The sequence below is a fragment of the Pteropus vampyrus genome, unplaced genomic scaffold (genome assembly GCF_000151845.1).
Source record: "Pteropus vampyrus isolate Shadow unplaced genomic scaffold, Pvam_2.0 Scaffold238, whole genome shotgun sequence".
NCBI classification, from domain to species: domain Eukaryota; kingdom Metazoa; phylum Chordata; class Mammalia; order Chiroptera; family Pteropodidae; genus Pteropus; species Pteropus vampyrus.
Window position 1 is genome coordinate 1,266,668 of NW_011889019.1, and position 15,663 is coordinate 1,282,330.

At 42.3% G+C, this 15,663-nt stretch overlaps 1 protein-coding gene across 1 annotated transcript in view; it reads right to left on the reverse strand.

Annotated features, from left to right (window-relative positions):
- Positions 1-14,399, reverse strand: part of PIK3AP1 (phosphoinositide-3-kinase adaptor protein 1) — a 95,616-nt gene extending 81,217 nt beyond the window's left edge. Inside the window, exons 1-2 of the mRNA XM_011374040.2 lie at positions 14,226-14,399; positions 11,211-11,627 (exon numbers count right to left, since the gene is read on the reverse strand). Of these exons, the coding sequence (XP_011372342.1) occupies positions 11,211-11,627; positions 14,226-14,238 (430 nt within the window). The 5' untranslated portion in view covers positions 14,239-14,399. The remainder of the gene's footprint in view (positions 1-11,210; positions 11,628-14,225) is intronic.
- Positions 14,400-15,663: the final 1,264 nt, after the last annotated feature.

Genomic DNA, 15,663 nt, shown 5'->3' on the forward strand with positions numbered 1-15,663 from the left:
ATTTTTTTGGATCCTGAGCAGTATTTTTATTGATGTTATTAATTTTCAACTTATCTTTTGCCCATCCTTCCAATCGTCACACATTTATATGAACTGGAATGTGAAATTTTCAAATTAATATATACACCTCAACATCACTGCTGTCTACAAACTTAAGGAAAGAAGCAGAATATTCATTTTTAAATTGAGCGCTTGAATAAAGCTACTCTGAAACTTCAAATAATCCAAATCACCATTCTGAGAAAATGACTGCCCTGCCTAAAAGCCATGATTAACTTGGGCTCTGATAGGAATGTGCATACCATATGCAATACCTACAAGCCATGCCTTTTCTTCTTTTTATCAAGATGTATGCTCAGGAAACATTCTTTCCTTCATGCATGCTAGAAGGAACTATCAAAGGGGCCCTCAGGGTATCTCATATCCCTTTTATTATTCAAAGGGAACTTTTGCTTCATAATCCTGGATAATCATGGCATTAAGTAATTAACAGGACAACTGGCCGTTTAATGCCTTCTCCCGCTAGAATGTATAAACTGCAAGAGCAGAAATTGAATGCAACCTTTTCATTAAGCCTTCTCAGGACCTTGCAGAGTACCACCCCATTGGCAAGTGATTCATAAACTCGATAAATATTTGTTTACTGTAAACATAAATTAACAGTCATCTCTGCTACTAACTGTGTAACGCAGGGCAAGTCCTCTAACCCCTCTGGGTCCTACTTTGCTCATTTTAAACTAAAGGGGTTAGGCCAGGTGACTCCAAAGTCTCCTTTTAGAATGTTAATATTCCATCTTCTGGACTCCGTGGTTCCCTGTTTCTGTTTTCCCATGAGAGGCCCTAAAGCTAGATTATTTCCAGAGTGTGGGCAAATTTTAATCACATGAATACACTAGACCATGGCAGGGATGTTGAAGGATTTCTATGGGACTTTCAATTCAAAGTGACTACAAAATAAAAATAAACATGTAGGCTGCCAAATTACTGTATGATTATTTCGGCATACATTTTTCCTGAAAAATTTTTAACACAAAACACAAAAATGCATCACAGTTGGAGACCTTAGGCAACTAACCAAGGCTTTAATATTCAGAAAGTTTTAGAAAATGAAAGGGGAACTCTGTTTCAGAACAAGTAACAGGTCGACTCCGTTTAGAATGCTAAATGCCATATTCTGCCACACGAATGTTTTCCTACATTTTACACGCTCAAAAAAAAAAAAAAAATGAATCAACAGCTAACGCTGATAATCTGCTCGTTTTGATGGACATCAATCTTACCGCAAGCTTTAATTATAGCTACAGCCTCAAACATTAGCTGTGTGTGTAAAAGGAAACTTATTTCAGTCCAATCTAAAAGTAGAGCATTTTCATTTCATCATCAGCCTCCCCTCTATTTCCTGTGTTATTAGATGTTAGAGAGAGAGCTAGCAGTCTGTTTGTAAAACTGGCAACTTGGCAAACAAAATATGCATGTTCAACCAGCATTCTTTTACATAGGAACCTAGTAGGGTCCAACCTTGTTAGAATAATAGAGAAGACACACATCTGCAGAAGGCCATAAACTCAGAAAAAAATAAGTACCAAGGAATTCCTGAACCAGCGATCTCCTCTGAACTCTACAGATTTCTTTACTTCAAAGTTCTCCTTCAAAAAGGACATACCTAGTTAAACTTCTGCTTCTAATAGACTTACATGCACCTGTGAAGCTTGCAAGTCCAATTGTTAACCCGCTTCTGTAATGGCATACCTGATTCTTTTGTGGGATTGTTGTCAATCTGGTACATTTTTAAGTATGGACATAGTAAAAAAAAATGCAAGCTATAGACCCTGGCATGCTCTGAATCAACTTGAAGAGTTTCTGTTTAGTCACATCCTGACTATGTGACCACAAGAAAAACCTGCTCCATGGAAACAGCTGACAATCCAGATGGAACCAGCAGCTCAGTCCCCTAAGAAGGATATTCATGGGAAAGATATCTTTTTCTCCAACTGGGACATTCAAAATGGGCTCAAGGGTAAAGAAAATGGACAACAATCCAGCGATGTACCCACCTATCCAGTCATCCATTCATCCAGCATTTACTGGTCACCTACCACACATAAAACATTCTCAGTAGAGACAGTATTTCATTAAAAAGACAAACACAGTGAAAATGAAATAGTCTCCAATAGTTTTTTCCCCCACAGAAAGACAATTTTATCAATTATTGATTTTGTTTTTTTCTGTCTTGGAAAACCAACTGATCACTGTTTGTGTCTAATTTTTACCAAACTAGTTAAATCAGAAAGTTTATGCTCAGAAGTCCACATGACAAGCCAACTATGGTTTCAATAATTTCTCCAATGGGCAGATAAAGAGTCATTTACAGCATAAATCATCCTATATCCTTGGCCATCTCAGACACACTCTGTCATGTGAATGGCGCTGGAAACTAAATTGAAAAGCTGTCAAAACATCCCTGAATAATAAGGAAATTATAACAGACATATTCTGTCATGCATATTTGCCTCCATTTTCCCCGCCCCCATTACCTTCCTAGGAGCTCACATTCATAAAGCTATATATAGACCATAACGAACAGTATATGTAAAATGTTAAACGCATTCTTTCATTCTCACACAGATAATGGCATCGTATTATATTCTCCTAAGACTGAACTTGGGCTAGTGTCCATAAACAGAAAGCTATTATTATGTCATTTAAAGTTCTGTTTAAAATTCTGCTGTGAAAGATAACTTGTTAGCTGAAATAATACACTCCACCTTGATGGGATTTTGAAAAATGTCAGATTGAGACCCAGATACAAAATATAATATGTAAAATCACACATAGTTAAAATCATGGAATTTCATGTCTGTAAAGGTTTGAGATATCGACTTGTGCTCTTTCCAGAATTTTAAGAAGGACAAAAAGAAATGCAGGGTGGCCAAGTGACTTGCACAAATTGGCAAAGCCAGTCAGTACCACAGTCCATGAAATCTATACTTATAGTCTACTTCTCGTAATAAAGATTGTAGTAACCTAAGAAGACGACAGTCTAAATTTGATTTGACAAGAGTAAAAGTATGACTCAAAGATAAGTAGCTGGAGCCTCTTTGCAGTCATTAGCCCACATCCAGTGAGCGATGGTGCAGACATTACAGCTATGTGTACACACCAATGATACCATTTCACTTCCTTTACCCAGAAAAGCAGCTTAATGAAGCCAAGAAAAAGGTCAAGGAGTTTGTACAAAGGAACTTAACCTGAAGTTCAACCTGTTTGGATTAGTTGGATGTGAGCCTAACTTCCTCTAGATCTATAAAATCCCCATGACTCCATCGTTTTTCTCTTTTAAAATTCCCAACTGAAAGTAAAACATGATCACAGTAGAAAAATTGAAACAGTGGAGAAATGTCTAAAACAAGAAGTTCAAAATGTCTTTTATTTACTCAAAAGCAACCATTAGCAACAATTTTTTGGGTATCTTTCCAGAAAAACAGTTTTACACACATATCTTTAAATAAATAAATAAGTGTGTGTGTGTGTGTGTGTGTGTGTGTGTGTGTGTGTGTGTGTGTGTGTGTCATGGGCACCCTGGTTTGATTATGTCATCACATTGGTTGCCAAGAGCTCAGTGTCACTAGTTCAGATGATAAACTGGTCATTTCAAGTGCAAAAACTCTGCTGTTAATCAAACCTAATTCTGTCTTAACTGACACCGTATTTGTGGGCCCTGAGAACATAGCTAAACAGCTGACAAAATATAGAAAGAGACAAACAAAGTGGTACAATAGGGACAAAACAAGAAAGAGGAGATTAGCGAGGAAAGGAAAGAAAAAGATAGAGGTATTTCATACAGATCAGTACCTTGCAGATGCTCATTCAGTACTTCCTGAATGAATGAATGACCGAATAAATGAATGAATGGAGAAACCAGGATGGGCATTTTTTAACACATGTGGCATTTAATATATTAAAATATTAGCTGATATGGCCCTAATTCTCTGAAAAGCAAGCATCCTTCTTGATCTACACTGTCTAATATGGTAGACACTGGCCACACATGGCTTGAAATGTGTTCTCTAAGTGTAAAATATACAGCAGATTTCAAAGACTTAGTATTTTTAAAAGAATGTAAAATATCTCATTAATGATTTTGATATTGATTATGTGTTGAAATGAGAATATTTTAGATATATGGGGCTAAGTAAACCACATTATTAAAATTAATTCATCTGTTTTCTTTACTCTTTTTTTTTTTAATTGCAGCGACTAGAAAACTTTTAAGTTTCATAGGTGGCTCACATGATACATTTTTGGATAGCACTGGTCTGGAACGTAGGTACCATTACAGCAGTGACTATGTCTGTCTTTCCCTGCTCTACTCCAGCACCCAGCACAGGGCCTTGAGCATAGTAAGTGCCCAATAAATATGTACCAGATGAAAGGCTGGCTGTGGTATCTAAATAAAGCAATAACTAGGCCTCTGCCTGTAAGGCAGGAGGCCCTGGCCCTGATCCTAGTGCTAACAGAAATGTAGCTGTGTGACCTTGGGCAAGTCAGTGAACCTGCCTAGGCCTTGTTTTCTTCATCTCTAAAATGTAGATAACATCTGCCTTATAGGAAAATTACATGGACTAAATGAAATAATGTCTATAAAAGGGCTCTGAAATGGTAAAACAGATGTCAGGTCTCTCCTAAGTTCTAGTATTCTCTTCTAGCAATAGTCCCAGGAGAAGCGAGATGAAAAAAATACTAAAACGACAGGGTAAGAAACTAACCAATTCAATTCCTGATATTTTCATTCTGGCACATGTTAGAAAATTTAGATGAAGACAGGTGCAAACCTGAGATTCTCACATTAGTGGAAATGTCAGCATTCATCACTCACTCCCTTTTCACTGCATCTCACCAACCACAGTTGATAAAGGGAATTGCAGATACTTTCCTTGAGGGACCACAGAAAGTCTAATGAATTGGGAAGACAACGCTGTCTCTGGGTGGCTGATGAAACAGAAAGTGGCCAATTTCACTCTGCCACCTGGGACTCGCAGCTTTGTGGGAAATTCATAATCCTGGGAGACTCTGAGTCCTCAGAAGAAAAGTTCCATGGGCACAAAAATCTACCGTGGTCATTAGTCCTCGTTAACTATTTCAGGCACAGCTAGGAGAGAGAATGTATCTTATTCTACAAGGCGATCAGAGTACCTGGCAAGGGAAATCCAAAGGACTCTTAGACAGGCTGTAGCTTTTTAGTGACACCAGATGGATTACACTATCCCAACTGGAATCGTCTTCCCTAAATCAAAGATCATTTCAAAAGGGAAGATTGTACAAAGAAAGCATCCTTCAGGAGGGAGAATTTAAGGAGCCTAGAGGAGCCAACTGCAGACTAACCTACAGCAGAGAAAGAGCAGACCCAACAACCCACAGCCACAAGGCAGGAGGAGAGAACAAAAATGGTCCATTTCAAGAGGCCCAAGGTCAGATTCTTCCTTCAGTCTCTGCAAGGCACCACAGAAGCCCCAGGAGTTGATGACTTACCATCAGCGAAGCCACCACACCAAGGAGAGCAAGGAGGGTGCAGTGACTTCCCCTTCGCTATGAGTCTCTTCCCCTAAAGGCTGCTGCCGATGACGTGGAAGCCAGCTGTGCCAGGGCCAAGCTCTGAGCCTGTGGGACCAGTGTCCCGTGACCTGCATTGTAACAGCCCACAGGGTTTGACCTGCTGGTGACTCATCCAACTAGAACACCAAGGGACAGGGCAGCAGGCATGGAGCAGAGTCTAGAATGTAGCTGCACAGGAGAACCAACTACAAAGGGTTTCTGAAATTCATATGCCTGGGACCAACTCCCCCTCCCCCAAGATTCTGGTTCAGTAGGTCTGGGGTGGGACCCAGGCACATGAGTTTTAAACAAAGTGCAGGGGCAATGCTGATGCCCAGCTTGACTTGGGAACCTGTGGTCTAGAGAACTCAGGGAAGCTTTATTGTCCCTAATCCCTTCTCTTCCATGAGGTTTCTTCATCCTTCCTGTCTCCACAAGGAAGAGGAGAATGGGGAAAGGAGACTTAGAGGAAAGTAAAGCAAAGTGGAGAGAATCTAGAGTCTGAAGGCCCTGGGTTCCAAAGTGAGCTGCTCCCAGCCCTTATGCAAGTCATTTAACCTCTCCAAACCTCAGTTTTCTCATTTGTGGAATGGCAATAAAACCGTTTACCCCACTCAAGGTTGGGAAGGAGGGTAAAGATACATGAAGTACTATGCATTATACATAGTAACTGTCATAAAAGCATTCATCTGATTATTAGCTCTCTCCATGAGGGGAAGGAAAGGTGCAGGGCAGTTCTCCATACGAGGATCTTTGCAAGAGACCTTGCAAATGTAAAGAAATGACTTAATCAGGCCTAAAGAAAAAAAATTTAAATAAACTGAAATAACAAAAAAACTGCAGTCAGAGGGGTCATGGATTTTACACTGGGAAGGTGGAGAGATGCACAGGACAAGCAACCATATCTGGGAGGCTGCAGAGATATGGTTGAGAGGAGATCAGTAGAAATTCACAAAGATTTAGGCACAAAGCTGTGTGAAGATTTATTGTAACATTATTTATTTTAAAAAATTGGAAATAACCTAAAGGCATTTTTTCATTTTCTTTTTTTTAACATTATGATTAGCATATATTACTTTATTTCAGAAAAAAAACGTTCTTTTTTAAATCTAGGAAGATTTTGGAATCTACTTGATTAGCTGAAAGCATTTAAAATATCTCAACTGTTTTTCTTTTAACCTCTAATTTAACATTCAGATTAGAACATTACTATCAACAAAGAAAGGCCTGATATTAGCACACCCCTCTAAATTCTTCCCATAGGAACATAGGGCAAAATACATTACGATTTGAGATACCATCAGAACTTCTAAAGCATGAAGAATGTGAGGAAGGATGGGGGAGGCAAAGAAAAAATAATTCATATAAAGAAGCAGATAAGATATCTCGTGTAATACTAAATAATATTAGGAGAATTAGATTTAGTATTTTCTTTTTCCCTACACATACATACACACACACACACACACACACACACACACACACACACACTCTGATGAGAACTTCTGAAATAAATCTCAATATCATCCACCAAGTCCTTTCCCACACAGACTAACAGAATCTATGTTTGTATTCCAGTGAGATTTACAACAAAGAATAGAGCTCCAGTAAAGAGGAAATAATTTCTGTCCTGTAACTGGGTTTTTCTTACTTCCTTCTTTCACAGTAATCACTCAACAAGTCTGAAAAATTCGGAACAATAATACAGTCTTCTTCTATGCACTGGGTATACATCACTACAGACATTTTGGAACTAAATTGAATCAGTTAAAAGGTTCTGGGCAACCTGCCTTCTCAGAAAACATAATGATATATTACAGCACTGGGGGCTGAAAGCAACCTTCCGAATCACCTAGTCCAACCTCATCATTTCATAGATGAAGATCTTGGATAATAAATTGACTGGTCTAAGACACTGAAGATTCTAATTAAAACATCTGCTCGGTTTTAAGGTGGCTGGCAAATATGGAGAGAGGGGGTGTGAAATAAAACCTCCAAAACACTTTTAGTGGAATAGTAATTATAATCATGGACCTATTAAATAAAGAAGCTGAAAGGACTGTGATGAAAGTATACCCTCACTCTAATATCAGGACCACTACATCTGGAAAACTAAGAGATTAAAAATTGCCAGAGCAGCATGTAGAATCTGTGTTCGGGGCACCAGAAGAGAACTCAGGAGCTCTACCCTGAAGTCTGTTGGCCTAAGCACCAAATGCAGGTCTAATTTTATACTTAAACTGTTGGGTGTCCAGGAGTCGCCCTGATGTGATGGTGCCTCCATTTCCAGAAAAGTGGAGATTTAAGAAAACGGTCCATGCACAACAGAGGTATGTGACCATTAACCTGACAAAAGAAGGGTGGCTTAGACCCTTGCTCACTACTCAGGGGACTCCTAAACAGCAGCATCAGCACGCCAGGGTTGCTTGTTAGAAATGCAGAATCTTAGGCCTGATCCAGACTTACAGAATCAGAATATGCATATTGACAAGATCCCCAAGGCCTTCTAAACACAGCAAAGTTTGAGATGTACTTTTTAGATAACGGAGCAGCAAGAGAAAGTGTAATTGATAACCTGTAACCACATTTAACCTAAGTTTTGGGAATAATTACTTCCATTACCATCTCTACTCTCTAAAGCTTTTGATCTTTAAGCTTTATTTTAAATTTTAAATGGTCTAAAATTTAACCTAAATTTTAAATAGTCTCAGTGAATGTCTTATTAAGTAGTCATGTTTTTTTTCACAAAATACCTCAAAGTTAAGGAAAAAAAGATACAAATACACTGGGAGCTTCACCATTTTCAAGGGTTACATAGATTACGAATTGAGGTCTTTTTTCCTATATTCTGCTGGGATCATGATAGGGACATGACCAATATTTCCTCGGTTTTGAGTTAGAAACCTCAGGAAGAATTGATGAAAGAGGAAGATTGAATTCTGAATGAAATGTGTTCCTGCTGAAAAAGAGCAACTTCATCTCATGTAAGGGAATTTTATAATCAAAAGGCTGTTAAGGTCACATGGTTCAACCACAGTTCCAAAGCTGAGTCCCTTTATACCAGTCCCTGCTCGCATTCCCAGTGATGCGGCACTCACCACCTCCCAAGGCCACCCATTCCATCTCTGCATTTTCTAACTGTTAGAAAGCTTTCCTGAAATTCGTCTCCTTGTAACTTTCAATAGACCTACAATCAGTAATCCCATGATTACTGTTCCTACTACTAGTTCATCCCCATTGTCAATTTTCCATGACATTTCCCACTGGGATTTTTTTTAAATACAGAAAGGCAAAGAAACAAGTTGCATGTATTTATTTCTCATGGGCCTGGGGCTTGAAGTAGTGGGGTGTATGAAAATTTTATTTTTTTATTTTGAGGTACCTTAGGAAAATCTCATGTGTACAAGAGGAGTATTAAACTATCGCAAGTTATAGAGAATGTAATCAAGGACATAATTATACCAGACATCTAGTGGAGGGACAGTGCTATCCTTAAACACTGTTTTAGCCCAAAGCTTCCTGGGAGTCAAAGGAGGTGTGAAATAGGGCGAGAAAGTAGTGCTTCAAAAATGTTTGGGACTCTCTGGCCTAGCGGAGTCAGAGATTTTTAGGCCTAGAAAAGTATCTTAGATAAGTCTGTTTCTGCCTCTTACAGAGAAAGAAACTGAAACTCAAAGAAGCTAAGTGACATGCCCAGTACTGGGCATCGAACTAGTTAGCAGCAGAGCCAGGCAGTGAAGTGTCTCTACCGCTGTTCAATGCTCTTTTTGCTACACTGCCAGACTCTGAGCCTTAAGTTTATTAAGAAAGCTTGTCCAGCCCAAAAATCAGAGCCTATAGCACCACATTACTGGCCCGACCAATGGTAATGGCTATGGACACCCAAAAAACAAATGCAAGCCATCCCGCTACACACAGAGACCTCAAATCTCAAAATTCATAAGTCTAATACCAGATAAGAAAGTTATACTGGAGCCATAAACCTTCCTCCCTCTTCCTCTTTCTTAGAATTCCATTTGTTCCTACATATCCACTGATACTAAAGTGCAGAGATTTTCCACTAAGTAGTTTATTTTAATCTCCCATTAAAGTAATTTCTTTCTGATGAGAGGTTATTTGCTCTCAGAACAGAAACATCACTGTGAAACACTTCATTCTTTCTGCAACACTTGAAACTAAAGGCTCATTGCATACTGAGCCACAGTTGTTAGTAAAATGTAAAATACTGTAGACGATCAATTTATCCAAGCATCTAAACACTGGATGTATCCAAACAATATTTTTAAAAATCCTTTTACCATCTATTTTTTTAAATAACACCTTCTTTAATATTTTAAAGAACCATCTGTTAGAGCATACAGCAGGAGGTGCCAATACAGTGACAATTCATCCATGGAGCTCTAAATGATTGGTTGGCGGGTCACAGTGGCCTGCCCACAAGATCATAACGGACCATTGCACTGACATAAACTAATCCTCAGAAACAACCAGTTGTGTCTAAGTTCTTTGTAATTTTAGGCAGATAGCAATTCCCTCAAAGCAATAAAGTACAATCATGTAAGTATGAATTATGTGCTTTTTCTATCATATCCTTCTGAAGTAAAAATAAGCAAACGTGGGAAAAATTACTAATCCGGGTTTCAAGCATTTCAGGTGAAATACTATATGCTAACACTAGTCATTTACATTGCAAAACGAGATGGGATCCCATTATGTTACGAGACATGGTCATATTTATTGGTTTAGAGTAGCCTATTTCTGAAATAAAAGCATCAAGGAAGCTATATTAGCTTTTTAAGGTCACTAAAACTTGTGAATTCTTGATTTAGTTCATTAAATGAGACAGGAGTGGATGAACCAAATTAATGCCCAAGTCACACCAGGAATAGCTGAGAATAGTTCCATCACCCCATAATTTTCTAGGCTTCTTTGTTGGTGTCAGGTATACAAGATCTCAAATGGCAAGAGAACGGAAGATAAACACATAACCTACTCATAGCCCACAGTGAGGCAAAAATAGAAAACAAAAAGAGGAAGAAAAGCTGTAACATGCATCCATCCAAGAGCACATCTTCCTTTACTGTTAATCAGAGTATATGTCACACTTCCTGGGTCTACTAAAGTCATTACTCTTGGTAGAGAAGATCAGAATTTTTCCACCTTAAAAGGAGAACCGGCAAAAGTCAGAAACTAGGCTGGTGGGAAATAAGGGAGTGTTTCGCTATAAATATGTTATCCAAAAGTGATGATTTTTCAACAAAAGTCTTAAGGTCACATGATGATAAAATGAGTATGGCTTGTCAGCCTCCCACCTCCATCGTCCTGCATCTTCCAAGGTATAGAAAATTCTAGAAAGGCTTTTGTCCTAGCACAGAACCAAGGGAAAGTGTCATCTTCTCCCATGGTCCAGGAGACTTATCCCATCCCTATCTTATCCCAGAAATAGGCTGCTCTGAACCAATAAATATGACTAGGACTCTTAACATAGTGAGGCCCAGGTTCATTTTATAATATAAATGACTAGTGTGAACACAACAGTGTCTCACCTGAAATGCCTGGGGCCTGGGTTAGTCATTTTTCTAGGGCCTGCTTATTTTTACTTCAGGAAAGACCCTTACCTTCAGAAATGGCCTTCTTCACAGCTGCCACGTACGTCTCAGGCTCATCGTCACAGGTGAGCTCCTGCCAGTGTGCCCAGTCTGGAAAGAAGTCCAGAAACTTCTCACTGTCATGTACCCCGCAGAGCAGCCGCACCATGCGCTGTGGAGGATGGAAGGCTCTCTGCAGCAGAGGCAGCAGGGCTGGCTGCCAGAAATGCTGCACCAGCTCTGCAGACACCAGCACCACGATGCAACGCATGCTGAGAAAGAAGCTCAGGTCCTCCGCTGAGAAGGAGGCCTGGAGGCCCAGCCTGTAAGTCAGCGTCTTCTGGCTGCGGACCTGCCGACTGGACAGGAAAAGGTCCTGGAGGTACTGGCACCATTCCTCAGCATCTGGGCTGTAGACGAGGAGGATGTCACATCTTCGGTGCACCCCTGAGCAAGAACAAGTCACAGAAGTGTATTAACACACCTGCTCCTTCGAGGGCTCCCCATGGCCTACAAGATATACCATCCAGATGAGGAGCCAGACACCTACAATCTTTTGCAGTCTTCCCCTACTTATAGCTGGTGTTACAACCATACCAGGCTCTCTGTCTTTGCCCAAACGTATAATGCCATTTCAGATGTTTGCATTAGCTATTGCTTCTGCTGGCATATTCTTCCCTCCATAGCTGGTACAGTGTAGGTTTAGGATGGTGGTGGTGGTGGTGGTGGTGGTGATGATGATGACGATGACAACAGCAAGCACTTATCTATATAAGTAAGCTCCTATAGCTTATTATGTTCTAAAATTGACTATGGTGATGGTTGCACATGTGTGTGAAGATACTAAAAACCACTATATTGCACACTTTAAATGGGTGAATTGTATGGTATGTGAGTAAGCTGTTTAAAAGAAGAAGAAGAAAAGAAGACCACATGGAAGAGTGGCCTGGATGACTCCAAAACCTACAGCATCTTGGCAAGAGATACTCTTACCACTCTCACCACTGAGACCTGCTACCATGGGTCATTGTACCTCCAGACCTCAGGAAGACCCAGGGACCCAAAAGGCTCAACTCCCATTTGCAACACCTGGAGTGTGTCTCGCCACAGAGGATGCTGACAGTTCTAACCATTACAAATGTCTGCAAAAGCCACTACAGAGCCCAAAAATAGCCCTGGGTTTGGCCACTGGGCTTGAGTCCCCATCTGAATGGGAGCACACTCCCTACCCTCCTTGTCTATGCCCACGGGAGTAATGTACACAGGACACCGAAGAAAGGTTTTTCTCTGCCTCCTCTACCCAAAGCCCCCACCCCATTTTTCTGTTTCTCAGACCTAACGGGGTCTGTTCCCAGGCATAGAAGGAGGGGGAAGCCCCACTCACCTCATCTCCTACTTCTCCCCAATCACCCACGTATTCTGACCACCTGCTCCTTAAATACACCACATACACCCATTAACTGTTCCTCTACTTGGAGCATTCTTCCTCCAAATGCTCCCTCCCCTCACTTCAGGTCTTTGCTCAAACGTCCTTTTCTCTATGAAGCCTAACCTAGCCACCACGTTTACAACAATAACCCAGTCATCTTTACCCCCTTTATTGTTTTTCCACACACTTCTCATATCATGTATTGTCTTTATTACGTGTATTGCCTACCCGCTACTCCATAAGCTCCATGGGACATGGCTTATATCTGTTTCATTAACTGAATACGTACCTGACACCTAGAATGGCACCTAGAAACAGCAGGCATACAATAAGTATTTGATAAATGAATGAATTCTCTCTAGATAACTTTTCTTTGGCTTTTGAGGAGAATGTGTAGACTATGAACTTACTATTATCAGAGGTTCCTTATTCGCAGTACAGCTTCTCCAGCTACCACCAAGCCAAGGTTAGCTACCTTCCCGCTCCCCCTAAAAAGCGAGCCTATATCACCAAATCTAATAGAACTGTCATCACTGGTCTTTTCTACCCCTGCTCCCAAAGCACAATTAGAAGGTTAGACCTCAGAGGGTCTGGGGAGATCTGGCTCTTCATTCTAGCATCTAACAGTACCTTCTCCTGGTCAACTAGGTTTTATTTTTCAAGAGGCTTTTCCATGCTGTTTTCACATGTTATCTCTACTAAAACATCCTAAGATGGGCTGGGAAAACACAAGGAAACCCGTTTGCAAACATGGTAACTCTAATCTTCTCAACTAGTAACTCCTGTTTACTTATCTCTTTCCTTCACAAGACTGTTAACTTATCAGGAGCAGAGACTGTCCTGGTTACCACTGAGAACATAGTTAGGTGCACATTACCCCTTAATCTGTTATCATCATTATTATTATGTGGTTCATCCTGGATTTCAGTGAGTGAGTGACTTGCCAAGTGTACATACCCATAAACCAAGAAGGGAACACAAAGACTAATCAGAAAAGCCAGCGGCCTCCACCTCTCTCTCATTTCTCAAAGTTCTGCAAAGAACATGGAAAGTAAAAGTAAAGGAATGGTGATCTTAATTCCTACTGAAATTCTAGATGAAAAACAAAGCCCAGGATAAGTAGAGGAAGCACACTCATGAAGGTGGCTCAAGGGCCGGGCTTCCCAGCGCCAACCTAGGACTGTCTGAGCGCCCCCTATCGGTCCGAGGAGCTTTTCGCCGGCGCAGACCATTCGGCTCACCGCCTTCTTTCAACTCGGACTCTGGTTTCACAGAGTGGGAAGAACAGGGGGAAACACCTTCAGAAGTTCCGAGGGCTAGTGATGGAAGGAGAAATTGAAACTTAGAAGACGAAAAAAGAGTGAGATCAGTCAGAGGCTGCAGAAAATCATGCATCAGCTGGGTCAGGGAACGTGGGAAAGTAGGGGTGGGAAGTTTGCGGCAGGGAACTGTGCTTAAGAACAGAAAGAACACAGATCCCGCACCGAAGAAGCCGACAGAGTTGGGAGGAGGCCCGCACTCGGAGGGCTGAGGGGGACAAGAGAGCGCGCGGAGAGAGGAAGGGGCGCGCGCCAGGGGGGAGGTTCCGAGAGCGACCCGGCGCCCAGCCTACGCACCTGAGGCTGCCATGCTGCAGGGCGCAGCTCACATGCCAGGTTCGCCGCGTGCGCGGGGCCTAGTGCCCGGAGCCGGGGCCCGGCGGCGTCCCCTTGGTCCCGGGGGCCGAAGGGGGCGCCGGCTCCGCGTAGCACCAGCCGCCGCTCTGGCGCTTCCTCCTGACCGGCGGCGAAGACTCGCGGCGAGGGCGTGTCCACAAGGCCCGCCCCGCCTGCGCCTGCGGGGCTCAGCCCGCGGCACCTGCACCCCGGGCGGTTGAGGAGGGGAAGTGAGAACCCCAGTCCACGCCACCGGCCAGCTCCCCGCACGGCCTCCGCTCCCCCCATCGCTTGGGGTAGGGAGGAGACAAGAGACTTCGCGCCACGTGACACCCTCCCCCCCACCCCCCCGTGAAGCCAGCTAGGTGTTACCGCCACCAAAGCACAGCCTGAGGTAGAGGGGGTGTTGAGAGGGGAGGAAGGAAGAGGGTCTAACTGTGCCGGACCTGTGACCTGGAGCGGGGTGGGAGTGGGGGGTTATGAGCACAGCTGGCCAAACCATCTCCGCATCCCCTGGGGCTTTCTCCCTGAGCCGCTGCCCCGGCAGGAAAGGGGAGGGGTCAGGAAGGGGAAGAGACACCTTCCCTGGCACCTGGCCCTGGGTGCTTGGCGTTGCCCTTGATTACCCTCCAGTGACCTTTCTGTGACTCCTTGGACCTGGTCTCCCGATGGCACATGAACATTACTGTTCGTATCATATAAACACATGACGTAGTTATCCTTGTCGTTTATGCATTTGAGATAGCATCCATCACTATTTTCACGTTGGAGATGAAGAAACAAGCCAAATACTCTATATTGCTCACACTTTCTCAGGGCCTAAATGGTATTTCCCAGGTTCCATACCTGCCTGTTCGAGACCAGAGCTAGAGCTCTTGCTTAACCCTTCCACTCACCCTACCTGCTTCTTGTCCTCCTCCCATTTCCTGCTCCTGTAATTGACCTGAGTAGCATTGTCCCCTTGGATCCTCAATAATGCAGGTCCAGAGGGTGGATTCAGAGAGCAGAGATGAAGGAAAGATAGGGTTAGGCATAGGTGGAAGTAAACGAAGTGAATTTAAGAATGGAAATGCCAGGTTAAGGCTGAGAATTCGTTTTCTACTGCTGCCTCAACAAATTACCACAAACTTGGTGGCTTAAACTAACAAATTTAATATCTTACCGTCCAACATGTGTCACAATGGGCTGAAATCACAGGTTGGTAGGATTAGGTACCCTTCTGGAGGCTCTAGAGGAGAATCCCTTTCCTTACCTTTTTCAACTTCTAGAGACCCCAGGCATTCCTTGGCTCGTGGCCCCTTGCACCATCAAAGCAACAACACATCTCTCTGACCCTGCTTCCAGGACATCACATCTCTCTCTGATGCTCTCCTCTGCCTCCTTCTTCCACATTTAAGGA